The 27,793-nt window shown below is 48.7% G+C and overlaps 1 protein-coding gene across 9 annotated transcripts; it reads left to right on the top strand.

Annotated features, from left to right (window-relative positions):
* Positions 1-1,969: 1,969 nt before the first annotated feature.
* Positions 1,970-17,181, top strand: LOC144281173 (b(0,+)-type amino acid transporter 1-like). 9 transcript variants are annotated; one of them, XR_013349657.1, is made up of 7 exons: positions 1,970-2,772; positions 7,187-7,320; positions 7,496-7,625; positions 8,796-8,943; positions 10,540-10,627; positions 15,419-15,485; positions 16,118-17,176. XR_013349657.1 is itself a non-coding variant. In XM_077844013.1 (7 exons), exons 1-6 carry the CDS (start codon positions 2,020-2,022, stop codon positions 15,458-15,460), a joined length of 1,272 nt encoding a protein of 423 aa, XP_077700139.1. In that variant the 5' UTR covers positions 1,971-2,019; the 3' UTR covers positions 15,461-15,485; positions 16,118-16,571. The 9 variants fall into 9 exon arrangements, 8 of the variants coding, with proteins under 8 accessions (XP_077700141.1, XP_077700139.1, XP_077700137.1 ...); XM_077844013.1 differs by having other exon boundaries at positions 1,971-2,772; positions 8,796-8,920; positions 16,118-16,571; XM_077844010.1 differs by lacking the exons at positions 15,419-15,485; positions 16,118-17,176 and adding an exon at positions 11,140-11,382 and having other exon boundaries at positions 1,973-2,553; positions 2,677-2,772; positions 8,796-8,920.
* The last annotated feature ends 10,612 nt before the right edge of the window (positions 17,182-27,793 follow it).

Below are 27,793 nucleotides of genomic sequence, written 5' to 3'. Positions count from 1 at the left end.
ATCCTTTAAGTGTAATAAAACATAACTTGAGTATAAAAAGCTTTTTGTGAGTTCTGTGAAGCTTCATAGCAAATTATTGAACGTAAGGATGTCTTGGGAACCTCCAAACTTTCCATTGGTGTTAGATGTGAGGCTGGTCTTGTGCACTGTCCTCTGACTCTGCAGTTGGTATCTGCTGTCAATAGCTCCTGGAGAAGAAAGGGGTTATTTGTTACATAAGCTATCGCCAGGAAGGAAGCTGATTTTCTTTCCTGAGCTTCCAGGACTCTGTTCTTTCTTATCTTCTTTTCCTAATTCTTCTAGCTCTTTTTTTTTTTTTTAAGATTTTATTTATTTATTCATGAGACATACACACACACACACACACACACACACACACACAGAGGCAGAGACACAGGCAGAGGGAGAAGCAGGCTCCCTGTGGGGAGCCTGATGTGGGACTCAATTCCGGGGGCCCCAGGATCACGCCCTGAGCTGAAGGCAGATGCTCAACCGCTGAACCACCCAGGCATCCCCAGTTCCTTTTCTTCTTAATTACTTCCCTGCCTTGTCCTCTCTCTTCTTACTGGGTAGGAATCTTGAAGGACTTCCTTCTGAATCTTGGACAGCCTTCTCTTCAGGATCTTCTGAAGAAAATGGCCCTACATTTTCTTTCTTTCTTTCTTTCTTTCTTTCTTTCTTTCTTTCTTTCTTTCTTTCTTTCTTTCTTTCTTTCTTTTTCTTTCTTCTTCTTCTTCTTTTCTTTCTTTCTTTCTTTCTTTCTTTCTTTCTTTTCTTTGATTTTATTTATTTACTTGACAGAGAGAGAGAGAGAACAAGAGGGAGAGGGAGAAGGAGAAGGAGAAGGAGCAGCAGACTCTCCGCTGAGCAGCTGGACATGGGGCCCAATCCCCAGAATTGGAGATCATGACCCGAGCCTTAGGCAGACACTCAACCGACTAAGCCACTCAGGTGGTCCTCAGTGACCTTTCTATCACAACACTGGTAAAGGTTCTAGAACTCAAGATTCTAAAAATATAAGGGAGAGTTAACAAAAAAGTTATATACTATATCCTAAAATGAACGTTATTTATAAACCAATGAAATATGCATTTAAATATATATACATATATAATATTCATATATATAATATATATTATATATATATATTTGAAACTAGGGAACTAATGATACTCTTTGCCACATAGTAATGAGTAACATTTAAGGAAAGCCTGCTGCTATATTTCATCTACTATTCGAGCTACTTTGAATGGACTATGCTATTTAATCCTTAGAGTAACCATGTGTGGTGGATACTGTGATTAATTGACAGATGAGGAGGGTGAGATTCAGAGACCTCATCTGAGTTCACACAACTGTGAGGGACTAGAGCTGGGATTTGAACGCAGGATCCCATTTCAGACCTTGTACTTCACTTTTAACCACCTGCTCCCTTCCTGCTAGGGGCACAGGCTCTGTTCTGCACTATGTGAATCCTCTTCTTTGATCATCTTAGTTCTTTCTTAAAACAGGATTCATGCAATTTTGTTTTATTTTATTTTTAGGATTCATGAAATTTTAATTGGAATCTTCATAAAATAGGGGTTGTATTGCTTGGCTGATAAACTACTGCAGAGATTTTTTTTTTTTTTTTTTTTAGGTTCCTGATGTGCAGTTTTTCAGCATTCTTACTGTTGGCACAGAGCACTCATCCAACTCTTATTCCACACACAGTGTTGTGGAATTGGGCAGCAGCAGGGATTTCTACCAAATCCCTCTCTCCTTTTCTTGATCTTTCCTGGGTTACATTGGCAAATAGCTCCTGCAAATTGCCTGTGCTGGAGTGTGAGTCAGACAGGGACGGGTAGATCAGTGAAGGCTCAGTCCCTTCTAAATGCCATGCCTTGATCGTCTGGTCTGTGGTTCAGCCTTCCCCAAGCATTGTGTAATCATTAACTCCTGCAGGAAGCCCACAAGACAATTACCTATCAGAGCATCTGCTTCTGCTCAACTAGACACAACAGCTATTGAAGTCCTGAGATGGAGAGAAGTCAGGAAAGAGATGGTGGTGAGGGGGTGGCAGGACGGGAGCCAGACGGTGCGGGGCTAAGGCTGAGGAGGGAGATTGGCTTGTGGAGTGCCGTGTCCCTGATTGCAGGCTGTATGATCGGCTCTGGCATCTTCATGTCCCCACAGGGGGTCTTGGTCTATGTGGGCAGTCCTGGGGCCAGTCTCGTGGTCTGGGCAGTCTGTGGTCTCCTGGCCATGATGGGTGCCCTGTGCTATGCTGAGCTGGGGGCCCTGGTTCCCAAATCTGGCGGGGAGTATGCCTATATCTTGCAAATCTTTGGTTCCTTGCCAGCCTTCCTGGTTATCTACACATTTGTGCTGTTGGTCAGGCCAGCTGCCATTGCCGCCGTCTCTCTGAGCTTTGCTGAGTATGCAGTGGCTCCCTTTTACCCGGGCTGCTCCTCGATGCCCCAAGCCGTGCTCAAGGCTGTGGCTGCCATCTGCATCCTGCTGCTGACGTTGGTCAACTGCTGGAGCTCGCGGCTGGCCACCATGCTGATGAATGTGTGCACGGTTGCCAAAGTATTCTCGTTGCTGGTCATCGTGGGGGGTGGGGCTGTGGTGCTGGGCCAGGGCCGTGGCTACACGGAAGCCTTTCTGTTTGCCTTCCACAATACCACGCAGCAGGCCGGGCGCATCGGCATGGCCTTCTACCAGGGCCTGTGGTCCTTTGATGGCTGGAATAATGTCAACTATGTATTGGAGGAGCTCAAGAATCCAAAGGTGAGTCCGTGATCCTTCTTCAGAGGGTGAAATCTCCAAACATCAGCAATTCCAATTATTGTTATTTGAGCTGACTAAAACCATGAGAAATCAGCTGAAAGTGGGGGCTCCCTTTTTGCAGTCATGCATGCCAGCCCACTGTCTAGCTTAATTTGTTTGTGGAATTATATGAATCATAACTTCTCAAGTGGGCACAGAATTTTATCGGATCACACCAAGGGTCTCATTTGCCCTGTGAGGTAGGTACAGTCCCCCTCTATTTTTCACATGAGATGTAGAAAGGGGGAAGTGATTCTGAGGTCATACCACCAGCGAGAGGCCATGCTGGTGACTCAGCTTGTTATCTGTCCTGATAGTTGAACATGTGGACTTTTGAGTTACTATGGTAATTAACCCTTTGCTGTAAATATATTTGCTTAGCTTGCTACTTGTTTTCTGTTATTTCCTGCAAGAGTCTTTAATTCTCAGAGAATGAGAACTGAGTCTTTTCCTCCACATTCTCAGGGCTGGCTCAGGGGTCATTACACGTCTCAGCTCTCAATAAAGGCTCCCTGGGGAGTGGGGGTGAGGTTTGGGAGAATTTGGGAGGAAAAAAGGAGCTTGGAGACCGAAGTCCAAGAGCAGAGAGAGATGAGTGAGGGCCAAGAGTCCTGGGACCAAGTTTTTATTCTGGTATATAAATTCTTGTGCTTCAGTTCCTTACCTGTGAAACGGGATCATAATTAGCTGCTCCATTTACCTGATGAGGCTTTAAGGTATCAAATGGCATAATCATTGTGGATGGAGTGCCATCAACAGCTGTCAGTTCAGGTGAATGGTTAGTGTGTGCTCAGGTTGGCTCTGGGGCAGGGTATGGGCTACAGGGTGGGGACACCAACTGGCTCATTCAGTTCACAGGTGTAGACTACTCTCCTTCGGAACCCAGGCCCTGGGCTCAAAGCTGATCCCAGGAAAGAGCATGGAGCCCAAAGATGAGTGAGACAAGCTCCCACACCACATAGCGTGGATTAGCCGACTTTTTCTGTAAAGGACCAGAGAGTTAATATTTTAGGTTTTGTGGGCCATTGAGGTCTTTGTCAAGACTACTCAACTCTGTTGTAGCATGAAAAAGTTATAGGTAAACAAATGAGTGTGGCTGTGCTCCCGTAAACGTTTATTAACAAGCAGCCAGCTGGATTTGGTCCACAGGTTGTGATTTGCTGAACTCAGCTGTATGTAGAGCATTTTTGACGAATATGGGTTTCAAAGCAAAAACAAAGCCGTGCCTCTGAATGCTGGGCATTTGAAATGTTGGCTCTCTGTTCTCTGAAGCACATGTTAAGTATATCTCTGTTTCACACTTTTTTTCAAGAAACTGCTGAACCTATGCCAAACCTGGGCCAGGTTTGTGCCCATGTGCCCTGGGATTTGAGTAAAGAGTTAAGGTATTCAAGAACGAAACCAGAAAATCTCACTGTTCTTGTGGTGCACCTTGGGGCTTAGCTGGCAGGTGGGCTGTCCAAGATATGTCAAGTTCAAAAGCATATGAGATCCCCTTCCCTGTGACTTGGCAGATGGCTGGGTCACGCATGGTGGGTGCTTGCCTGCTGAGGGCTTTCCATGATGGGGCCCTCAGGAGGGGCAACCCAGGATTCTGCTTCACTGGCCCATCTTTGCTATAAGTGGCCTCTTCTGGACCCAGGCACGACACATTTTCAGGACTGGGAAGATGAGAAATTTGTGGCCATGACCATTTGGTGGAGGCAATTCTTTTGCTTCCAGGTCCCCAGATTTGAGAGCTGGAGGGGACCTGAAAGGAGTCATTGAAAAAAAAAAAAAAGATTTTATTTACTTATGCAAGAGAGACACACAGAGAGAGGCAGAGACATAGGCAGAGGGAGAAGCAGACTCCCTGTGTTGAGCCCGATGTGGGACTCGATCCCAGGACCCCAGGATCACGACCTGGGCCAAAGGCAGACACTCAACCACTGAACCACCCATGCACCCCGGAAGGACCCATTTTATGTGAGAAGCCATTGCTGTCCTATTGGCTTCACTTGAACATGTTTGTCACGTGACCTGCTAGGGCTGCTGACCAACCACCCTGGTTCCCTGGGACTGAGGAGTTCTCAAGGATCCCAGACTTCGGTGCTAAAAGCAGGAAAGTCTTAGGCAAACTGGGTTGAATTGGTCACCGTACCTGGCTCCTGCCCTTAGAGGACAGGATAGGGTGGGACAGAGGCTTGGATATCATAAGGCTTGCTGGGGCGCTGCCTCCACTTGCTGCTAGAACTCAGAAAGAAGAGATCCCCGTGAGGCAGGGCAGTCAAGCAGGCCTCCTGCAAGTGCAGAGCTAGAGCTGAGCCTTGAGGGCTGTTGAGGTTTGTGGCCAAACAGCCACGTGGAAGCAGTGTGGACAGGAAGCAGGAGACCTGGAAAGTCTCAAATGCAGGGCGTGTTTATGGAGGATGGGCCCTGAGATCACTACTCTATCCTCCATGCCCCCATGCCCACCTCCAGAGTTTTCTGTGGGGAGATCTTAGTCCTGGCAGAGAGATCTGGAAATTGCTTTTTATTTTAAAATTTTTTAATTTTAATTAATTATTTTTTTAAAAGATTTTATTTATTTATTCATGAGAGACACAAAGAAAGAGAGAGGCAGAGACAAAGGCAGAGGGAGAAGAAGGCTCCCTATGGGGAGCCCGATGCGGGGCTCGATCCCAGGACCCGAGAATCATTACCTGAGCCAAAGGCAGACGCTCAACCACTGAGCCACCCAGGCATCCCAATTTTTTTATTTTTTAAAAGATTTTATTTACTTTTTTGAGACAGAGAGAGAGAATGAGCAGGGGTGGGGAGGGGCAGAGGAACAGGGAGCCTGATGTGGGGCATGATCCAGGACTCTGGGCAGGCGCTTGATCGACTGAGCCTCCAGGTGCCCTGGAAATTGGTTTTTATATAATGTTGAGGGTAGAAGATACGCTAACCAGGGGCAGGTGCTTAAATGGGAGAGGGCCCTACCTCGTGGTGGGCAGGGAGGTCTGAGTGGGACTGTGGTACAGGCCTCCTGGGGCAGCTCTGTGCTGGACCTCCCTGCCTCTTGGTGCAGAATGACCTCATCTCTGTTTCGTTTCGTGTTACACTGTGTCAGTAACAGAAATGCCAGGTTCTGGTGTCCCTTTGGGTATAGAGGGGAGAGGCTCTGGGCTCATCAGTGCTTGCCTGCCCCTCACAAGGTAAGCTAAAGGACATCTAGAGAAAGATGAGGCTGGGGGTGTTGTAGACATGCTTTTCCTACTTTGAAGTGGGCTCTACCTTGGAGTCTAAAGATGTCTATCCAGTGTGGCCCACGCCTGGGGAATCTCTGGGTCCTGGGGAGACCCCTTCTTTCTATTTGCCTCTGGCTCCGGAATGACGTCTAGGGCTGAGGGTGTGAAGCAGGAGGGAATACACTCTGATTTACCCAGTTTTCATGGATTATTCCATTCTTATTGAATGGTTGCTCAGTACCTTTTTTAAAAAAAAGTATTTATTTGTTTATTTGAGAGAGAGAGTTAGAGAATGAACACAAGCAGGAGGGGCAGAGTAACGGGAGAGAATCTCAAACAGATTCTGCACTGAGCGCAGAGCCCAACACAGGGCTCGATCTCATGACCCTGAGATCATGACCTGAGCTGAAACCAAAAGTCGGACACTTAACTTACTGAGCCACTCAGGCGCCCCTCAGTACCTTCATTGGGAGCCCATGGGTCAGACTGGCACTGAGGCTCCAATAGTATAGACTTTCCGAGTGCCCACAGCCACTGTGTCCAGGCCCTTCCTTTCCCCTCCTCGTTGCTGACCCTCACCCCTTGCAGAGGGGCAGAGCAGTGAGAAGTCCCACTTTACAGATCCCCAGTGACCCCCAATTTCCTGGTGAGGAGACTGGGGGCACAGGGTGGAACCCCTGGGAGTCGTGGCCCTCAGTCCGGGTCTGAGTCCTGGAGACCCAGAGACTAGGCAGGGTTGGCATGGTGGTCTTGGAATATTCCAGTTGCAAAGTTCAATAAACAGCCAGGAATGAAGACCTTTAGCTTTCTTGCCTCTGCTCTCACGGTTGCCCCTCCTGGGAATGCCTCCCATTCCCACCTGCCTGAATCTCTTTCATTCTTCAAGGAGAGCCCAGTATAAGGCCCTACTCATTCTGAAAGTTTTGGGCACAGCTCCTGGGTCCCTGCACTGCTGTGACTGCCTAGTGTCCCTCATGGCCTCCTAGCACACCCACTGTTTGTGAGTCCATGGCATGGGACTGTGAGCACACAGCCCGAGTGGTCCCCAGGGCCTGGCATGTTCCCTGTAGCCAGGATGAGCTCAGCACTGCACTGACCAGCTCGTTCTGGGGGCCTGAGAAGGAACTCATCTGCTAACATGTGGCCTTTCTCCCGGCTCTCTGCAGCAAAACCTGGTGTGGGCGCTGATGATCGCCATCCCTCTGGTCACCAGCCTGTACCTCCTGGTCAACATCAGTTACCTGCTAGTGTTGTCACCCAATGAACTCCTTTCCTCTGATGCTATGGCCGTGAGCTGGGGGTGAGTGAGTCAAGTGACGCGTTCCCTGGCCCCGGGCAGACAATCCAGGTTGGGGAAGGACAGTGCCCTGTGTGGATTTCAACGTGCCACTAGTGGTTTTGCTTGCTCTGTTTCCTTGTGGTTGCCTTCCAGTTTGCTGCTGGAGTTTCTTCCCTTGATTCCTCTACTGTCCTAGGAACCAGGTGCTGGGGGACTGGGCCTGGCTGGTACCCTTGGCTGTCACCCTCTCGACACTTGGCTCTACCAATGGGACATTCTTCGGTGGAAGCCGTGTGTGCTATGTGGCTGCAAGAGAAGGCCACATGGTGAGAGATGGGGTCCGGGCCGGGCAAGGTGGTGGGGCTGCAGGAGGGCGTTGGAAGGGCTGCAAAGGCTAAGCTTTCTCCTGCCTGAGCTTAGTTCTTTAGCCCGCACCGCTCCCCACCCCACCCCCTGCCCCCAGGACTTCCCCTACAGGACATAGCCCTCTTCTCTCTAAGAATGGGATTAAAGCATCCCACGCATCTTCGATCTCAATTCCAGTCTTTTGACTTCAGGTTTTGGGAGATCACCATACTGGGTCACACTGTGGAGTCTGTAGGTGACGAAGATCTTGGTGCACTCCAGGGGGGTGGGGCCAGCAGGGCAGAGCCACAGGAGCAGAGTCAATGTGTACACTCAGGCCATTCCCCCAGGGACTCTGTCCCTCTTGTAGCTTTTGCAGCAATGATGCTCAATAAAAGATAACGCCCAGATCTCAGGGGCTTACGACAGCAAACATTTCATGGTGCTCATCAGTCCCTGGGGCCACTGTGGCTCTGCTCCAGGCTGGGGTTGTTGTTCAGATTTTCTCGTTTGGCACTGTGAGGCTGTTCTTGTCCCAGGGACCCAGGCCAAAGCATATTTTTGCCTGGAGCAGGTGGCAGGGGTTCAAGAGACCAAGCCAAAGCGTATTTTGAGCCTCTGCTGTGTTACTCCTGCTCACCTTTCATTGGCCAAGCCCAGCATCAATGGATGAGGAATTAGAACATCTTTCCCCTACAGAGGTGGGAGATGGAGCCTATTTGCTGAGTAATAATACAATCTACCACAATAACCCGCAATCCCACTCCATGCTCCGTCCCTAACTGTCCTCCCCTCTCCTCCCTACTCTTCTGTCTTCCCACCCTTGGTCCCTCTTCCTGTCTTGGGGATGACCAATAAGAAGATGAACCACCTGGCCAGGCCCCTGCTTCAGCTCTCTACACTCCAGCCCACATCCTAAGCTATTTGGGTCTTGGCTGCCTTGGAGAGACAAGCCCCCCACACTGCACCCCGGGCCTGGTGTCACTCCAAGTGGGGCCTACATCAGGAAGCTGTGTAGACTGGGGACCATGAGGTTGGGCCTGCTGGTGTCCAGAGAGAGTTTGGTGGGGGAGGAGGACTGGGAGCTTTCCAGAGCCGATACCTGCTGTGGCTGCCTTGGGGGGCTGCCTGACACCCGGCTTTGCTCCCAGCCCCAACTTCTGTCTATGGTTCATGTGCATCGCCTCACACCAACTCCGGCACTGATGTTTACCGCCGCAGTGGCTCTGGTCCTGGTCATCCCAGGAAACTTCAGCACCATCGTGAACTTCTTGAGGCAAGTGAGACTGTCCTCCCATGGTGGGTATCTCAGGGCCCCTTTGTGTGCATACTCACATACACTCATGCATGTATATAGAAGTCCCTTCTGTGTGCACATTCATGCACAATCATGTATGTATGTAAACACGCGCGTGCACACTTCTGGAAGCCCCTACATGTAATTATGACATATATGCCTATATATATACATGCATATGTGCATGCACTCTTCTAGAAGCCTGAGCTCAGGGTTCCAGCACATGCACACACATTTCAGCCATTCCCTCCCAGTTATATTTCCAAAATTAAATGTAGCTCCCTCCTCTCTTGCCCTGTTTCCAAAAATTCAATGAAACAAATGTTTGACCAAGAGGCAGACAAGTAAAAGGCTTGTGTTATCTTTGTCATGTTTTATTCCACCTTGTTCCATTATTCTGTCGCTGGGGTCGTGTTAAAGCTATTTTTGGGCTTTACTCACTACTACTTGTAGCCCTCGGTTGTGCTGTGATCTTCCCTTTGTAGTGTGATCTGTGCTCAGGACCCTGACCCAGCATATCTCTAGCAAACTCAAGGCAGACCCACAAGCAAGTTGGGAAGGTATAATCAGTGATTGCCTTGAAGTGGGGAGATGTTCTGATCCCCTTTATTACCTTCCCTGGGGTAGAAATGATAGGCTATTGTGCCATCCAGCCATAATTTTATGACCTCATCTGAAGCAGGTTCAGCGGGCATGTCCTCATACTAACAGGCAAGCGAGTGTCGGGGTGCAGAGGGAGTTCTCAGAGTAATTGTTCACGCATCGTGTGCTCTCTTCCTTGTTGTCATAAGTAAAACTAATCTTCTGGAACAGGATACGTGGTGCCTGATGTGACTTTCTTCAGAACATTAAGTAATAGACCTGGTTTTTCTTGTTGTCTTTTTCCCATGAGAAAGGATAAGATCATTACATGGTGAGAATAAAATCAAACCCACGGTGAGCCCAGGGTTTCTTTAGGCTGAGATTGGGGAATGTGACTGAGAATGAGTGAGACTGTTGGGATGATCCATCCCCATAAGAACACAAAGTCTCCCGGTCTTGACCACCTCAAGAGATGGCCTGGTCTGGACCCTGACTCCAAGGTCGATGAAGCTTTCATCAGACCTACATCAGTCACTCCACTACTTACCCTGGAGAAGGCAGAGGCCAGGGGATTGTCTGGGTGCTCAACCTCCCTATCACCAACTCTAAGGTAGGAGGACCTGCTGTGAATGCGCTGGTCCCTGAGGAGAGCACAGACTTTCTTGAGATTCCATCACTCTTTTTTCTGGACAAGCAGATACTCCTCCCTTCCTTTGAAAACTGTCCTCTTCTGTTCAGCCAGGGACAAAGAAGGCCTGATCTGAAGCTAAGTGAGTGTCTGGGCTTGTGTACGTGTCACTTTGTGACTGAAGATGAAGGAGGCAGGAATACCCTCCAGGGCATTCTTGTCCTTGGAACTCCAGCCTTGCCATCTTCTTTCCTTAGTCTGCATGGACAAGGGCACCTGCAGGTGGCTGAAAGGCCCCTGATGGGCTTGTACTTCTGCCCCAGGTTTGCATCTGCTAGGCCCACCCCGGGCAGGGCCCAGTAGTGAGCAGCTTCTGTTTGCCTTTCAGCTTTCTTGGCTGGATCACCTATGGAACTACCATTAGCTGTCTCTTGTACTTGCGGATGAAGAAGAAGAACCTTCCTCGACCTTACAAGGTAGACTTTGGAATAAACATTGGGCTTTTTTCAACCCTAGGCTGTTGCATGAAGCAGATTATTGGATCACAGCCTCCTATGGGGCCTAGAGAAAGAATGTAAGAGGTGGCCACTGTCATATTTGCTAGAAAATTTCTGTATTTCCTGGCGGGTGAGGGACAGCTGGATCACAAGGCATCGATTCTGCTTATTGGGGATTCACTTCTCTGGAGGACCCTGAGGGAGAATAGCAGGAGACACATGCCGAGAGGATGCTCACACACAGTAGGATTCACAAGAATCTCCTCTCAGAGAGGAGGTCAAGCTGGGTCCCAAAGCTCCTGCTCCTTGGATGGCCCCCTGTAAGCTGGCAGGTGGCTTTTCTGGCTAGCCAAGCTATGATGGCAGGGACTGGAAGAAGGGAACTGGTGGCAGGTGGAAACAACAGGCAGGCAGGCAGGAGGGACAGAGCCCAGGTGCCATACACCATGTCCAGTACCTCTCCATCATTCAGGTCTCTGTGTCCTTGGCAGGTCCCCACCGTCATCCCTGTCATCATGCTCCTTGCTTCTCTCTACCTGGTGCTGGCACCCATCATCGACCACCCCCAGATTGAGTTCCTATACATCTTCCTGTTCCTGCTCAGTGGCATCCCGGTCTATTTTCTGCTTGTCCACTTCCGGTGCCAGCCCAAGTGGTTGCAGATGGCCACCATGTACCTCCAGCTGCTCCTGGAAGTTGCTCCAGCCATTAAAAACGTTGACTAAAGGACTGGACAGGTGTGCACTGCCCTCCTTGCTGCAACACCTCTACCCCCACACAAGTGGTCTTGCCAGCTTTTCTGTAGGTTGACTATGCATAATTCCAATAAGCGACTGGGATGCTAAATACAGCTATCGCGAAGTTTTGGGGGTATCCAACCAGGACAGCATCCCCCTTTCTCTAAGAACTGCTCCTCCAATGCAAGGGGATCTCATAGCCACATTGGTATCGCAGGGCTGCCTTTCCGGGTATAGCTATTTGATATTCCAGGTGGGCAGCATGAAATACGTTCCCTTCCTTGGAGATTTTGGAGTTAGAATTCTGATGGTTGCCTGACCTGACAATGGTAAATTCTGGGATCTGTGTGGGACCATCTTCCATAATCTGGGCAGAGTAGAGAAAGCGCCTGTGGAGAGAGGAATGGAGATACATCGCGAAATAGTGTTGAGAAATTATATGATCCCCACGAGCTGGGGGAACGATCTGAGCAGGCAACAGCCTCCTTCCTTGGCTGCTTTCCAGTTCTGGCCTCTGTCCTTCCAGGGCCCAGCTGCCATCTGACTGCCCTTCCTGCTTTTTGATTGTCTAGGACAACTTGATACCTTGTAATAAATTTCCAATTTTGGCTCAGGTGAGTTGGAGTGAGTTCTTGTTTCTTGCAAATGGAAAAGCTCTGAGTCTGAAAAAACTTCCTCAGGAAGACGTGCTACTTTAGTTCCTATTTAAAGCTGCCAACCAGCTTGAACAGAGAAAGAGGCAAGAGCCGGATCCCTGGGAGGGAGGGATTCTATTGGCTTTGGGTGAAAGGGAGGACAGTCAAAATTCTAGAAGAAAGGATGTAAAGTTAGAACCGACCTCAGCAGGCCAATGTGGTTGTAGGACTAGAGAGAGGCAAGAGGGCAGAGATATCTTGCTGCCCAGGTGAAAATACGGGACAGGAAGGATGACGGCAGCGCTTGGAAAGGCTGGGGGTGCAGCTTCTGAGTCCTTCAGGGAAGGGAGGGCATCCAAAAGAGGAGGGGCAGGGACTCTGCTCAGCCCCCCCCCGGCCCCCCCCCCACCCAGCTGGGCCAAGAGACCTGTGTATGGCTTTCATTTTACCGCCCGGATATGGAAAAGGCTCCCACAAGCTCTTTCTGTTAAGTTTTCTTCTCACATCAACCACTTCTCCGTTTTCCCCAACACCAAACGGGTGTCCAGTGATTCCGTTCAGTTCTGCACTATCTGAGGTAATACAGACCCCCAAAGCTAAAGGACTCAGGCACCAGGTGCAGACACCGGTCTTAACATCGGGTCCCTCGATCACCCGTGCTTCTGCCCAGCTTGGTGACAGCCCCTCCCTCCATGGTCAGTCACTTGCTAGAATGACTCAGGACTCTGGAAAAACACTTTCCTTACTTGCTATTGCCAGTTCATTATGAAAGATACAACTGGGGAGCAGCCCAGTGGAAGAGATGCACGGGGGAAGGCACAGGGGAAGGGGTGTGGAGCTTCCATGCTATGCTCCCTTTGGCTGTGTCACCCTCCTGGCGCCTTGATGTGTCCACTCAACCTGGAAACTCTCTGAAATCTGTCCTTTAGAAGTTTTTATGGAAGTTCCATTTATGTAGGTGGATTAATCGTTGGCCATGGTGATTGAATTCAATCTCCAGCCCCTTGGCCCTCCCCAGAGGTCAGAGATGGGGGTAGGGCAGAAAGTTTCAACCGTTCATCTGTCTTGGACTTTCTGGAAACCAGCCCCCATCCGGAAGCTGTCTGGGGCCCCTATCCATTAGTCCTCTTCAATAGCATACAAAAGACAACCATCACTCCAGAGATTCTAATGCTTTGGGAGCTGTGTGCTAGGAACTGGGGACAAAGACCTAATATTTCTTTTTTGTTATACCTCCCTTCTGAACTGTGAACTCTTTATCTGTGCTGTCCCCCAGTACACACTGAACAATGGGGGAATGCATCACAGTTATATTTTTTAGGATTTGCATGCATGGCTTTTTTCCCCATCATGCCTGGTCTGCCCTGGGCTCCCAGACCATATCCTGAGAAGGTTCTCTAAGGAACGGGGACATCTCCCAAGCCTTGAGCAATCGCGTCCAGCTGGCAGTGGATGCATGCCTAGGGGTGGGAAACAGAGAGGGGAGCTGAACCATCACAGGCTTGGCCTTGGGTCTTGCCCTCCAGTTAGGCTGTGTCTCAGTTTGTGACTCAGTCTTCTCATCCTTCCCATAACCAACTGCCTTTGGGCTCACAGTCCTTTTGTGATGGTGCAAAGGGTCCCCAAGGCCAGGCTCTGAGAGGACAGCTTCCTGCTCTTTGCAATTTCCCAGGACATCCTCCTTGAGCTCCTGTTTTGCCCCAGACCCCCCCTCCTGGGTCCCGGAATAGTAGTGGGAAGTGATCCTTGATGGAAATCTGAGATTTCTTAAGAAATTAGTATATTGGACTTCCTTGCTCCAAGTCAAGACCATGATTTCCATTGTTACTTATCTTCTATAATCAGAGATGACATAGTAAATGTCATGATGCTGGCCTTTGGATTGGAAAAAAACTGTTCTGAGTCTTGGGGACCAGGTCAGAGTCCTCACTGTTTCTTCTAGAGAAGCAATAAATTCCAGGAAATGTGTGGGGCAGGTGCTGGCTGGGTTCCTGGGGGAAGGGCAGTGTTCTTTAACCCTAGGTCCACCCAACAACATCTGGATGTTTCTGTTTGGGTCAGAGCCTGGCTATTCCCAGTTATAAGCACTCAATTCTTTGGACTTCCTTTTGACCAATTACACTGTCTTGTGCTGAATACTTAGAATAGTGGAAACTGAGTTTCATAAATCAATCCATACAAATGAATGTCATGGTTAAATTTTCACACTACAAAGGATATAAGTAAAAAGGCAACATTTCTTACTCCACACTCCCCATTTCCAGTGCAAAAAGTTTCCTTGCTTACTTCCAGAAAGCTTCTGCACGTGCACATAAACCATGGTAGACTCCACTGCTGCTTTCTTTGCTTGTTAGAGTAATCACAACCTGTTCAATTCTACCTGTTGAGGGGAAGCAGTTCTCTTTTCATATCTCTGTCCCCAGACCAGAAGTCTGAGTCCTCTACTGTGGTGGTCATTCTTTTTTTTTTTAATATTTTATTTATGTATTCATGAGGGACACACACAGAGAGAGAGGCAGAGACACAGGCAGAGGGAGAAGCAGACTCCATGCAGGGAGCCCAATGCAGGACTTGATCCCAGGACCCCAAGATCACACCCTGAGCCAAAGGCAGACACTCAGCCACCGAGCCACCCAAGCGTGCCCTGTGGTGATCATTCATACTGTTCACTATCCTCTAGCTCTCCTTCTGACCACATGGTAGGATTGTAGAGTTCCCTGTCCCCTTGGAGTTTAGATGTAACCCCAGCACTTGATTTGGTCTATAAAATGTGAGTTGAAATGACGAACGTTACTGCTAGGGTGAAGCTTCAAGAGCCAGTGCACAATTTCCTGCATTTTCCATTTCCCTCTGCTTTGGTGGCTGGCAGTGTTCTCATGGCTGCTCTGTTAGCCTGGGTCCTGATACAATGATGGGATGCTGCAGGGCCAGCCCACAGCCAACCCTACCTGGGCATGGAGTGTGAGCAAAATTAACTTTTGTTATTTAAACCACTGAGATTGGGGGATGTTTGTTACTGCAGCATAATCTGGCCCGTCCTGACTGTGCATCCCTCCTCTATTCATGAGGCTTACAAGTGCCCAGGACTGCTGACCAATTGAGATGGGCCTCACTTTGAGAGTTGCCAAGGAGACCACATGTGATGTGAGGTCATCCTCTCCCTGGTCTCCGGGCTGTCTCTCCTCATCCCTCTCACATCAGTGATTCCTTGGTTGCGTTTGTGTTCCCTGTCCTTTTGCTCCTGGCCACCTTCCCCCTGCCCCTGCCCTCATTTTCTTTCCTTACTTTCCACAGTCACACAGTCTTATTTTGCCTCTGGGGGAAGAAAAACTGGTTCTGCAAATATGCCCAAAAGAAGTTTTGCTAGTGAGGGCTTTTGAATCTTTGTTCCTGCCTAGGTGTGCACTGAAGAAAGAAAAACTGTCCAGCCCTGCCCTTGAGTACCAGTGAGGAAGACAGAAGGAGGTAAACATACATTACAAAAGCCAGCAGATCATTACTTTGAGACATAACTCCAATGCACACAGATAAGCATAAACTGACACATCCCCCCTTTTTAAAAAAAATATTTTATTTATTTATTCATGAGAGACAGAGAGAGAGAGAGAGAAAGAGGCAGAGACATAGGCAGAGGGAGAAGTAGGCTCCCTGCAAGGATCCCAATGCAGGACTCGATCCTGGACCCCGGGATCATGCCCTGAGCCGAAGGCACTCAACTGCTAAGCCACCCAGGCATCCCTTATTCCTTTTAAGATAGCAATGGGCTATACTCTAGAGTTTTCTAAAAATTCCTTAATGCTTAATGTGGGAGAACTTTTTAAGACTTTTTGTATAAAAAAGTATTTTTATATCTCTCTTTTATATCATCTCTTTTTAATGGATGCCTGGTATTATTGGCCTATTGTCCATGGATATTCTCTGGTCTTATTACAATACAAGCAAAGCTAGAGGGACCACTTGGTTGTATAGAAAAGTGATGATCCAAAAGCAGGCACCTTCTTTCTTCCCGAATCATCTTTGTTTGTTCTATGCTATAGTCCTCCTCCTGAATTACTGTTTGCCATTATTTTTTGCTATAAATGAAATCTATGTTTTAGGTGTAGGAAGATACATCTAAACCATAAAGCTATTGTGACATGGACTGTGACCTTTGTGAACTACAGAATGTCTATGGAATATAGATGCTCTGACATCATCACTTTTGATTTGCTTCATTTATACATGCTCTGGATTGAAACTTTTTGTAAAATGAAGAATCTCAGAAATTTCTTTAAAATATCTTTTACACTGTCTCTCCGCCACCTGGCCAGGGTCTGTTATATAATCAGGATTCATTGATCCTGGTGCTGCTCACGACTGTTCATTGTCACACTCTTGGGAGTCAGTATAAAGCATTTGGGAGCTATTAAAATTGCTAAATAAATTAAAAAAAAACATTTTGCAAGCCATCTCTATGTCCCCTTAGGAAACATCTTTTCTTGGGATAAGGTTTGGATTTGTATATCTATGCTTTTCATTTTAGATCCAGAAATGCTATACAGTTTTTAGAGGTGGAAAATTATGTGATATTATACACATAAAAGAAAAGTTAGAATCTTATTGTTTTGATCCAAAGGCCTTTTCAAGCCCCTCAGAAAGAAGGCCAGAAACAAAGCTATCTTTAAAACATAATGCAAAAGTAGAACAGAAAAGATAGATTTATTTTTTTTTAAGATTTTATTTATTTATTCATGAGAGATGCAGAGAGAGGCAGAGACATAGGCCTCTCTGCAGGGAGCTCCATGCGGGACTTGATCCCAGGACCCAGGGATCATGACCTGAGCCAAAAGCAGATGCTCAACCACTGAGCCACCAAGGTGTCCCACGCAGACATATATCTGAGTGTAAAAGTAAATGGCATCTTTAGAGTGTTTCCCATTCAGGGCGGTCAGATCAGTCTATCAGCAATTCCTGGTGATCTGGTCAGATGAAAAGGCAGAGAAACAGATGGTGAGACTGGAGCTGAATAGAAAGATAGCCGCTTGGGGATCCCTGGGTGGCTCAGCGGTTTTGCACCTGCCTTCGGCCCAGAGCATGATCCTGGAGACCCGGGATTGAGTCCCACATTGCGCTCCCTGCATGGCCTGCTTCTCCCTCTGCCTGTGTCTCTGCCTCTCTCTGTGTGTCTCTCATGAATAAATAAATAAAATCTTTAAAAAAAAAAAAAGATAGCTATTTGTCACTGGGCCTCCCAGGCATGTCCTGAGCCCTCCCTCGGGCCCTGGGGGCTGTGAGGGGGACACACGAGGCTGGGTGATCCTGAGACCAGCTCCAGGGGCCATCTCTGCCTGGGATTCATTGATGCTGGTACTGCTCACGACTGTTCATTGTCGCAGCCCAGGGAGTGGCCCTGAGTGTAGCCCCAGGTGGGGAGATTCCAACCATCTCTTGGGGAAACGGAGAAGTCTGGGTCCCTGGCCTCAAGCTCCGACAAGTGATGGCCCTCGGGCCAGCCTGCTCCAGGAGTATGACAGGGCCTGACGGGTGGCCAGGGAGCACATGCAGGACCCAGGGAGGGAAGGGTGGCGGGACCTCTGGCTCAGGTAAAGGGGTCCAAGGGAAACATTCGGGCTTGAGTTCAGCTGCAGCTTTGGAGAGGACAGTGGCCCTCGGGAGATGCCCCTGCCTCCTGGTGCTGAAAGGGTTTGAGGATGCAGGTGGCTTTGCAGGGAAGCTGGGGAGGCAGCAGGAGGTGTGAGGGGCACGGGTGGGTCTGAGACGCACAGCAGAGGGAGATGGGCCTGGTCTGGGTTGTGGGAAGGGGATGTCACCATGACTCTCAAGCTTTGAGCCTGGGGAACTTGGTGAATGTGTTATGGTCCATGGAAATAGGGAAGAGGGACAGATTTGGAGGAAAGGAAGTCTTCAGTTTTGTTCATTTTGGAACGTCATGGAATCTTCCTGTGGACTTAGTAGGGTGAGTTTGCATATTTGGAGCTCAAAAGCCCTGGCTAGAAAGCAAAGGTGGAAATTGAAGCCATGGCAGTGAAGAAGAGGGTTGAAGACAAGCTCTCGATGCCACAAATAAGCTATTGACTGACCGAGCTCCTGGAAATCTACCAGGCCTGTCTGAATAGCACCCCACCCTCCACCCCATATACACATACCTGTACTTCTCACATATGAGTCACAACGCTCATGCCCCATGCTGAAGAATCGAGAGTGCATCACTCAGAGGAATTCTTAGAGAATTTCCTCTTAATCCAGGGGTGGGGACTTGGTCTGTGCTACCTCCAAGTCACTCAGACAATAGCCAGCTCCCTCATTGTCTGGGCATGTGGTTGCCACCCCATCCCCTTATCTCCCATGTTCAGAGTCCTAGCCCTGGGTCTGGCTTTGGTGACATCTGAACAAACCACCAGGGCTTGGAAGGCAGAGGGGGTGTTGGAGTGTGGGGGTGGTTTGGTTCCCTACATTGCACCAGAGCTCCCCTGGCTCAGGCCCTGCGTGTTGGGCTGCACGTCCCAGAGCCTGGGGTCTTGTTTCTGAACCACCCCAGTTCTGGTCCTCGTCCCCAGCTGCTCCTCTCTGGTACATGGTGGACACGAGGGCCATTTGCACACCTGCCTTGTTGTTCCCTGGGAAACTTCCTGATGCTTCCTGCCCACTGGCTTACTTGGCTGCTTCCTGCACACAGCCTCTCAACACCTGCTCTGAGGCCACAGAGAGCTGGAGGCCTCACCTGATGCTTCTGGGCTGCCTGGCTCTTGCCAGGGAGAGGCTGGCAGGACACCGAACAGACAAGAAGGAGCAAGTCCCTTCTGTCCTTCTGCCTGCCAGTCTGCTTCTAGAGCCCCCTGTTGGCAGGACCCAACAGGAACCAGCTGATGAGAAGGACAGAACTTGCAGAGCTCCAGCCACAGCTGCACGAAGCAGGGAAGCGTGGGTCTGGAGCTGAGACTCTAGAGCTTGGGACTACTAGCGCTGTGCCCTGCCACCTTCCTCTGCTTGGCAAACTCTTGCCCATCCTCAGGTCACAGCTCAGGTGTGGTTTACTCAAGCCAGCTTCCTCTGGACCCAGCGCCCTCTTGGTTTCTCATGGAGCCCTGTGCCCTCTTCTATCCAGCACAAGCCGACTTGCAGGGAAGACTGTCCTTAGTTGTGTGCCACCCTGACGTGGCTGCGAGCTTCTGGAGGAGAGAGACTTTGGGAACTTGTGAACTTCCCAGGAAGTCTCAGCTGAACCGTGTTCCCAAGGTTGTGAGTGCTCCCTGGAAGAAAGCTGGAGACTAAGTGGGGAGTGTTGGTTTTATGCCCAATTCCCCCTCAAACAGTTGGCACTGCCTTTTTTTTTCTCCAACAGTAATAATGATTAATATTTATTGAGTACCTGGCGGGTACCTGGAGCTCTTCTTCACGTTCCACATGCATCAACTCATTTAGTCTTTCACAAACATTAAATGGAGGCACAGAGACGTTAAGCAGCTTGCCTAAGGTCACACACCTAAAAAGTGCTAGAACCAGAATTTGAATTACAGACAGTCTGAGTTCCAGAGCCCGGGGCCTTAGGCACTATTTATGATAATAGAGCCCAAGGATAATGGGAATTGGAAAAACGTGGCCAACTTATCCTGATGACAATGACAACAATCATACTCTTAAAAAAAAAGATTTTATTTATTTATTTTAGAGAGTGAGAGTGAAAGAGAGAGAAAGAGAGTGAGCATGAGCATGTGGAGGGGCAGGGTGGAGGGAGAAGGAGAAGCTGGCTCCCCACTAAGCAGGGAGCCTGACACAGGGCTCTATCCCAGGACTCTGGGATCACGACCCGAGCTGAAGGCAGGTGCTTAACTGACTGAGCCACCCAGGGGACCCCAACAATCATACCCTTGATACAATATTACTTCCATAGTAGATAGCATTCCATCACATTGTTTCCCTCTAGGGAATAATAAGCTCTTTTCTTTTGGTAAACTGAGCCTCTCAGCTCTCCAAATATATAGCTCTAGAAGAGGCTGTGGAACATTGCACAAGTGGACGTGGGACCCCAGTGGGATCAATGAGAACTCTCTCTGGGATTTTTCAGGTTGGTACTCATAGATGAGGGAGGAGCCTCTTGGGAGGTGAAGCTGGGAGATGCTGGGGGCTTAGGGGAGAAGCTAGTCGGCCAGAGAAAGAAGCCAATTCCCAGAGAGATGCCAGGTTGGGGAAAAGGACTGTGGCTCCATTCTCTGCCCTGGGTCTTGATGCTGTGAGCTGGGAAGTTCTTCTTTGGCCTGGGGGGGAGCTCCTCCTCTTGCCAACCAAACTTGAGGTTCTCTCTCTGGTCTGGGCCCCAGCATGGGGAGGGGAATGGGTGTAGGGGCCTCCTCTGGCCTCGGGGCTGGAAAACCAGGGGCACCTCTGCTAAATGCCAGCACCGACCACTGACTACTACTGGGAGTCCTAGTTCAGGACGCACCCCCCCAACCCCCGACGCCTCCCAGAAGAGCACGGAACTTCCTGTTTACTGGTGTCAGGGAGGGTTTGAGAGGGACATGCTCCTCTCTGGTTAACTTGGGCCCTGCCCTCTCCCACCCCCCCTCAGGCTGGCGTCCCTCCCCTCCCCCACCCCACCTGGTCCAGGGCTTCGAGGCCTGTGCTCCCTACAGCCTGGCAGGTTGAGTCAGGCACCATTTGCTCCTTTCCCCCTCCCTTGAGGCCTGACAAAAGCAGCAGCCACCACCGGCTGTGCAGCCTGCCCGATGGCCTGCTCACATCCCCATGCCTTCGGGGGCTCCCCATTTCACAGAGAAAGAAATGAAGTTGCTAAAGTTAGCAAAGAGAAATAAAAAAGATGCCTCATGGACTTTGAATTTCAGATAAACAAATAGTTTTATGGCTCAGTGCCTTTAGCTTAGGTTGTGATCATGGGGTCCCGGATCAAGTCCCACATCGGACTCCCTGCTTCTCCCTCTGCCTGTGTCTCTGTCTCTCTGTGTCTCTCATGAATAAATGGATAAAATCTAAAAACAAATACTTTTAGGGTACATATGTGCTGTGTTTTATATGCGAACTCCAAAAGTGCTCAAGCCCCGGGAGTGACATGGCCTGCGTGGGTCCTGGGGATGGACCACTCAGGATGGGGTTTTGGCCACTCAGCCAAGGGCTCTCTTCATCCTGAAGTCTGCACGTGGGTTGAGCGTGGTCACCACTGTGACCTGCTGCCCTCTAGGGCAGAGGATGCCAGTGGAAGAGGGGTAACCGTCCAACCCTGCTGCAGCAAGGGGCACATGCTCCGCAGCGGTGACTCCACAACCTGTCCTGAACCAGCAGTAAATGGCATCTGTGATGGTGAGTTTTCTGTGTCAGCCTGACTGGGCCGTGGGGCGCCCGGACATCTGGTCACACACTATCCTGGGTGTGTCTGGGAGGGTGTTTCTGGATGCGGCCAGCACTTGAGTTGGTGGCCCTAACTAAGATGGAGCAGATTGCTTTCCCTAACGTGGGTGGGCTTCATTCATCAGCTGAAGGCCTGGATAGAACCAAAAGGCTGACCCTACCACAAATAAGAGAATCTTCCCGCCTGAGTGCTTTTGGGCTTGGATGTTGGTTTTTCCTGCCTTGAGACTAAAATTGAAATGTTGGCTTGTCCTGGGTATCAAGTCTGTTGGCCTTCATACTGGCTTGCTGACTGCAGATCATGGAATTTCTCAGCATATATATTTCTTATTATTATTCATATATAATTATTCATATTACTCATGAGTAATTATATATATATAGCACATACCCTAATTATATATATAATATTCATATTATATTCATATTACTCATATATATTCATATATATATGAGAGAGAGGGAGAGACTTCTTAGAACAAACATGAGATCTATATGTCTTATTTGTTATATATATATATGTATATATATATATTTGTTACAGATCTACATCTCCTATCTACTCTTCTCTGGAGAACCCTAATACAGCATCACCTTGGACCTTGTGAGAAATGTGCATTTTCTTGGGCCCTAATGAAATCTTTTGGATCATAAGCTCTTGGTGTGGGGCTCATCAGTCTGAAAATTTTTTTTTAAAGATTTTATTTATTTATTCATGGGAGACAGAGAGAGAAAGAGGCAGAGACACAGGCAGAGGGAGAAGCAGGCTCCATGCAGGGAGCCCAACGTGGGACTCGATCCTGGGTCTCCAGGATCCCGCCCCAGGCTGAAGGCAGTGCTAAACCGCTGAGCCACCGGGGCTGCCCCAGTCTGAATTTTTAAACAAACCCTCCAGGAAGTTCAGCTGCTCATTGAAAGTTGAGAATTACTTTTTCAAAACAAATATTGGGGTAGAAGAGAGTGCTCCAAGTCCTTGACCGAGTTCTTCAATCTGCTACCCGTGGGTTTTACTGGTCATTAGGCTTGGTTTGATTACCCTATAAGTGGGTCCTGGACATTTGGGCTTCTAAATATCTCAGATTGGGGTGTAGGTGGGTGGGGTATGCAGAGGGAGGTGCCATCTACTTCTGTGTGCTAAGGACTAGCCTTAGTTTAATCAGGGCACATTTTGAGGCTACACTTCTCTCCAGTAATTTGGGTTGGGACTGGCTTTTTTATTTATGAGGCCATTGGATTAGCCAGGGTTCTCCAGCAAAACTGAACCACCAACAACAAAAAACAAAAAACAAAAAAACCCCAGAACCAACAGGATATACAGAAAGACACGGATATATCTGTCAATATAGATACACAGATACATAGGGAGAGATTTGTTCTGAGGGGCTGGCTCATGAGATTATGGAGGCAGAGAAAGGCCCATGGTCAGCTGACAGCAATCTGCAGGCCTAGGAAAGCTGGTGGTGAAGTTCTAGTCCAAACCTGAAGGTCTGAGCACCAAGAAGTCCTAGTTGGAGTCTGAAGCCCTGACAACCAGGAGCGCTGGTATCTGTGGGCAGGAGAAGATGCACGTCCAGCTCCAGGACAGAGCAATTTGCCTCTCCTCTACCCTTTGGTTCCATTCAAACCCTCGACAGATTGGATGCTACCACATTGGCCACGAGGATGTCCTTCACTCAGTCACTGATTCCAATGCTAATCTTTTCCAGAAACATCTTCACAGCTACACCCAGAAGTAATGTTTTGCCAGCTTCTGGATGTCCCTTAGCCTAGTCAAGCTGATACGTAAAATTAATTACCAGCACCCACTGCCATGGGTCTGCCATTGCTCCTGTCTATTCCACTTACCCTGTTTCTGGAAGGTTTCACAGCCTCCTGGCAGGCACCTCAGATTCCTGTTGGTTCTACCTCACATGGTGGAACATTTTTGAACAAGTTTTTCGCCTCTCTGTGACTCAGTTTCCTCATCTGTAAGACAAGGAGGCTAAGTCTTGCTCCACGGGGAAATTATAAAGGTGGAATAAGTAAGTGTTAGGAAGCTGCTGAGAACTGAGCCCATGGTGGGTGCTGTTAAAAGTTCACATTCAGGGGGGATCCCTGGGTGGCTCAGCGGTTTAGCGCCTGCCTTTGGTCCAGGGCGTGATCCTGGAGTCCTGGGATCGAGTTCCGCGTCAGGCTCCCAGCATAGAGTCTGCTTATTCCTCTGCCTGTGTCTCTGCCTCCCTCTCTCTCTCTCTCTCTGTCTATCATAAATAAATAAATCTTTTTTTAAAAAAAGTTCACATTCAGGGCACCTGGGTGGCTCAGTGGTTGAGCATACACCTTCAGTTCAGGTCGTGATCCTGGGGTCCTGGGATCTAGTCTGCATCCGGCTCCCTGTGGGGATCCAGATTCTCCCTCTGCCTGTGTCTCTGTCTCTCTCTGTCTCTCATGAATAAATAAATCTTAAAAAATAGGGCAGCCCCGGTGGCGCAGCGGTTTAGTGCTGCCTGCAGCCTAGGGCGTGATCCTGGAGACCCTGGATCAAGTCCCACGTCTGGCTCCCTGCATGGAGCCTGCTTCTCCCTCTGCCTGTGTCTCTGCCTCTCTCTCTCTCTCTGTCTCTATGAATAAGTAAATAATCTTTAAAAAAAAAAATCTTAAAAAATAAATAAATAAAAGTTCACGTACATTCCATTCTCCTGGCTACTTCCCTCAGGGCACCATGTGTCACCAGAGGGGTGGGAAGGGCTGGCAGGGCTGCAGGCCCATACACCGGACAGCCTGGCTGTAGTCACAGACACCTCTGCCTTGTGGGCTGTAGGGTCCAGGAGACCCTACAGGAGGTGAAGGTGTCCGTGGTGGGAAAAGATGCCTTGTGGAGTCTGTGGCCAGGTTCACTTGGGAGAATCACAGTGCAGATCTTTGGGGCTCTGGAGCAAGGCCATGCCCTCCGGGGTTAAGAACAAATGCCTTTTGAAAAACAATTTCTGGCATGCTTCTGGGCCCTGGAACAGATGGAACACCAAGTGACCATGCAGCCAAAACTACCCATCATGAACTGAGTCCTGTCCGAGCCACCACATCATAAGGTAGAAGAGGCCGAGCGACAACCCCCGGCGGGATGGAAGAGGTGGCTGACAGAGGTGCGGCTCCAAGTGTGAGCAGGACCAGAGGGCACAGCAAGCGGGGAGCCCAGAAACTTCAGGGCCCCCACCACCATGCACCAGTGCCCTCCCTCGGCTCTTGCCCAGGCTGTGCGGAGGCTCCCAAGTGACACTCAACCGTTGAGGGAAGAGGAAGAGGCCCAAGCTCACTGCATAGACAGGTTCCCTTGGTTACGTGGGTGTGAGGTGAAAATGGGTGGCAGCTGCATGACAACCTCTAACCAACCAGATAGTTGAAAGCATAAAGGGGGCAGCTTTTCATTCCCTCACTTTCTCATCTGTGCACGAATTTCATCCATCCATCCATCCTCTCTCCCTACAGCACCTGTGGTTTGGCCCTGATCCTTCTGCCTCTTCCAGCAGGACCTGGCACGTTTACTTCTCTTCTTTCTAAAGCTTCTCCAGCACTTCCCTTTACAACCGGCCCCTCCCATCCGCATTTTAAAATGTTTAAGTCTCTTTCATCTTGTAAGAAAACAAAACTTAAACTTTTTCAGAAGAAAAATGAATAAAACAAGAGAAAAGAAAAAACCTAACTCCCCTCCTCCCTTCATCTGTTGCCTGTCTCTCTTCCCTTCCTTACAGATGGACTTCTTAAAAGAATCGACCCCTGCTCTCTGTTTCTCACCTCCTTGGTACCCCTCAACCCATCTCCTCCAGCCAGGCCTCCACTGCTGTCACTGGCTCTAAATGTTCCTTACCTCTGTCACACGCCTACTCTCTATCCCCACTGCCACAGCCTGCCACAGGCCCCCCTCGCCTCCTGCATCAGCTCTCGGATAGCCTCCTAACTTCTTTTCGAGTGACGGTTTTTGTTCCTTGGGTCCATCCCCACATAGCAACCAGAATGTTCTTCTAAGAGCATAAACATCAGTATTTCACATGCTGCGCTGGTCTGCGAGGGCTACAGTAACAAAACACCACAGATTGGGTGCCTGACACAGAAACATATTGTTTTTGTAGCCCTGGATCAAGGTGTTGGCAGGTCTGGTTTCTGGTGAGGATTTTCTCCTTGGCTTGCCTTCTTGCCACGTGTCCTTATGTGGCCTCTCCTCTGTGCATGTGCTCTATGGTGCTGCTTCCTCCTCTTAAAAGAAAACCCATGGGCACCTGCATGGCTTGGTTGGTTGAGTGTCTGCCTTTGGCTCAGGTCATGATCTCAGGGTGCTGAGATGGAGCCCCACATCAGGCTCCTTGCTCAGTGGAGTGTCTGCTTCTCCCTCTACCCCTCCACCCTGCTCGTGCTTTCTCTCTCTCTCTCAAATAAATTAATTAAATCTAAAATTTTTTTTTAAATTTTTTAAAAAGATTTTATTTATTTATTCACAAGCGACACAGAGAGAGGCAGAGACATAGGCAGAAGGAGGAGATGCAGGCTCCATGCAGACAGCCTGATATGGGACTCAATGCCGGGATTCTGGGATTACGCCCTGAGCCAAAGGCAGATGCTCAACCACTGAGCCACCTAGGGGTCCCATAAATTTAAAAATCTTAAAAAAAAAAAAAAAAGAACACCCATTTTGTATGACCTGTATGGCCTCATTTAACTTTAATTATCTCCTTAGGCCCTGTCTCCAATTACAGTCACTTTGTGGGGTTAAAGCTTCAACGTACAAATTTGCAGGGGAAAAGGTACAGTCCAGGGTTTACCAAGGTCCTTTTCGTGGTGTGCTAGATCCTGCCTGGTCTGGCCAGTCTCATCTGTTCAACTCTCCCACTTTCTCTGTGTATTTCTCAGTTCCTCAAACACATAGGCTTCTTCCCTCCCTAGGACCTCAGTACATACTGTTTCTTCTGCTTGAAATATCCTTTTATTACGCTCCCGCAGCCTTAGCCTGTGTAATGCCTCCGTATTTCTCAAACACTCATGTGTCTTCCTTTCGGAGTTTGCCATGACCTCGACATGCTAACGCTGAAGGCCCCCACTTATATTTTCTCTCTGCGTGCCTTAGTCCTCCTCCTGTGGTGCTTAATAGCATTCTAATTAAAACTCTGACTGTGAAAAAAAAAAAAAAAAACTCTGACTGTGTAAATCATTGTTTAATGCCTTTTTTCCTCTCCCATAGAATAATGCTCTGAGATCCTAGGGACCATACCTGTCCTGTTCACTGCTGTATACCCTGCAGCTAGCATAATGTACTATACATGCCAGGTGCTTTAAAAATAGTTATTTAGGAACACCTGGGTGGCTCAGTTGGCTAAGCATCTGTCTTCGGCTCAGGTCATGATCCTAGGATTCTGGGATCAAGCCCTGCATGAGGCTTCCGGCTCCGTGGGAAGTCTGCTTCTCCCTTTCCTGTTCCCCCTGTTTGTGTGCTCTTTCTCTCTCTCTCTCTATCAAATAAATAAATAAAATCTTTTTAAAAATAGTTATTTAAAGAACTAATTCACAAAAGTGAAAGGTAGGTTCCTTATTGGATTTTCAGGTGAGGAGAAGAACCAGCAATATCAAAAAATTTAAAACTCTATTCCTCTGTGCACCTCCTTCTAGCCAGGAAAGCCAGGCTGATGGGAATGGTATCATACTGACCTATTTTGGAAGTTGCACAGAAGACTCTAGCTAAAATCTCAGTGGTGAGTGTTAAATTTCCATCTCTGCCTGAATTGCTCAGTTGTGGGAGATTGTTTTCAAATATGGCTGAAGCAATTCAATCCATGGTCCTTTTCAATGTTCCAGGACCTTGCTGTTCCTCCTAACAAGAGGGGTGTCAACTTGCCCTCTTCTTAAATGGGGACTGGACTCGTGGCTTTCTTTGGCCAAATAGAATTGGGCAGAAGTGAGGCTATGTAAGTTGTAGGCCTTGCCTGCAAGAGTCCTTCCCATGTCCACTTTGACTCTCTTGGAAAGCTGTCCCAAACCACTGTGTAAGGGAGCTGGGTTATCCTATTAGAGGGTGAGGGACCAAATGGAGAGGAATCAAGGGGACCCAGCTAACAGCACCAATTTCCAGACATGTGAGTAGGACCCTCTTGAGCCTTCCTGCTCAGCTGATGAAACTAACTGCCTGAGCAAGGCCAGGAAGACCAGCAGAGGAACCCATGTAATTGGGAGAATAATAAATCTTTGCTGGGTGCCTTATTGCACAGAAATGGCTGAGTGGAACATTAGTCCTGCTAATTTCTGCATATTAATCCATTTCCTTTTCCCTAAACAGTCATGCCCTCCATCCTGACTCTCTCACTGTCACACTCAGTCTGAATCATCAGAACATTCCAGAATTTCACTATTTCCAATTATAAATCCAAAGAGAAAACAGACAAGATAAATGA

Source organism: Canis aureus, chromosome 12 (genome assembly GCF_053574225.1).
Source record: "Canis aureus isolate CA01 chromosome 12, VMU_Caureus_v.1.0, whole genome shotgun sequence".
In the NCBI taxonomy this organism is placed as follows: domain Eukaryota; kingdom Metazoa; phylum Chordata; class Mammalia; order Carnivora; family Canidae; genus Canis; species Canis aureus.
The sequence above is the reverse complement of the archived record's forward strand: the minus strand, read 5'-3'. Positions and strand labels throughout refer to the sequence as shown.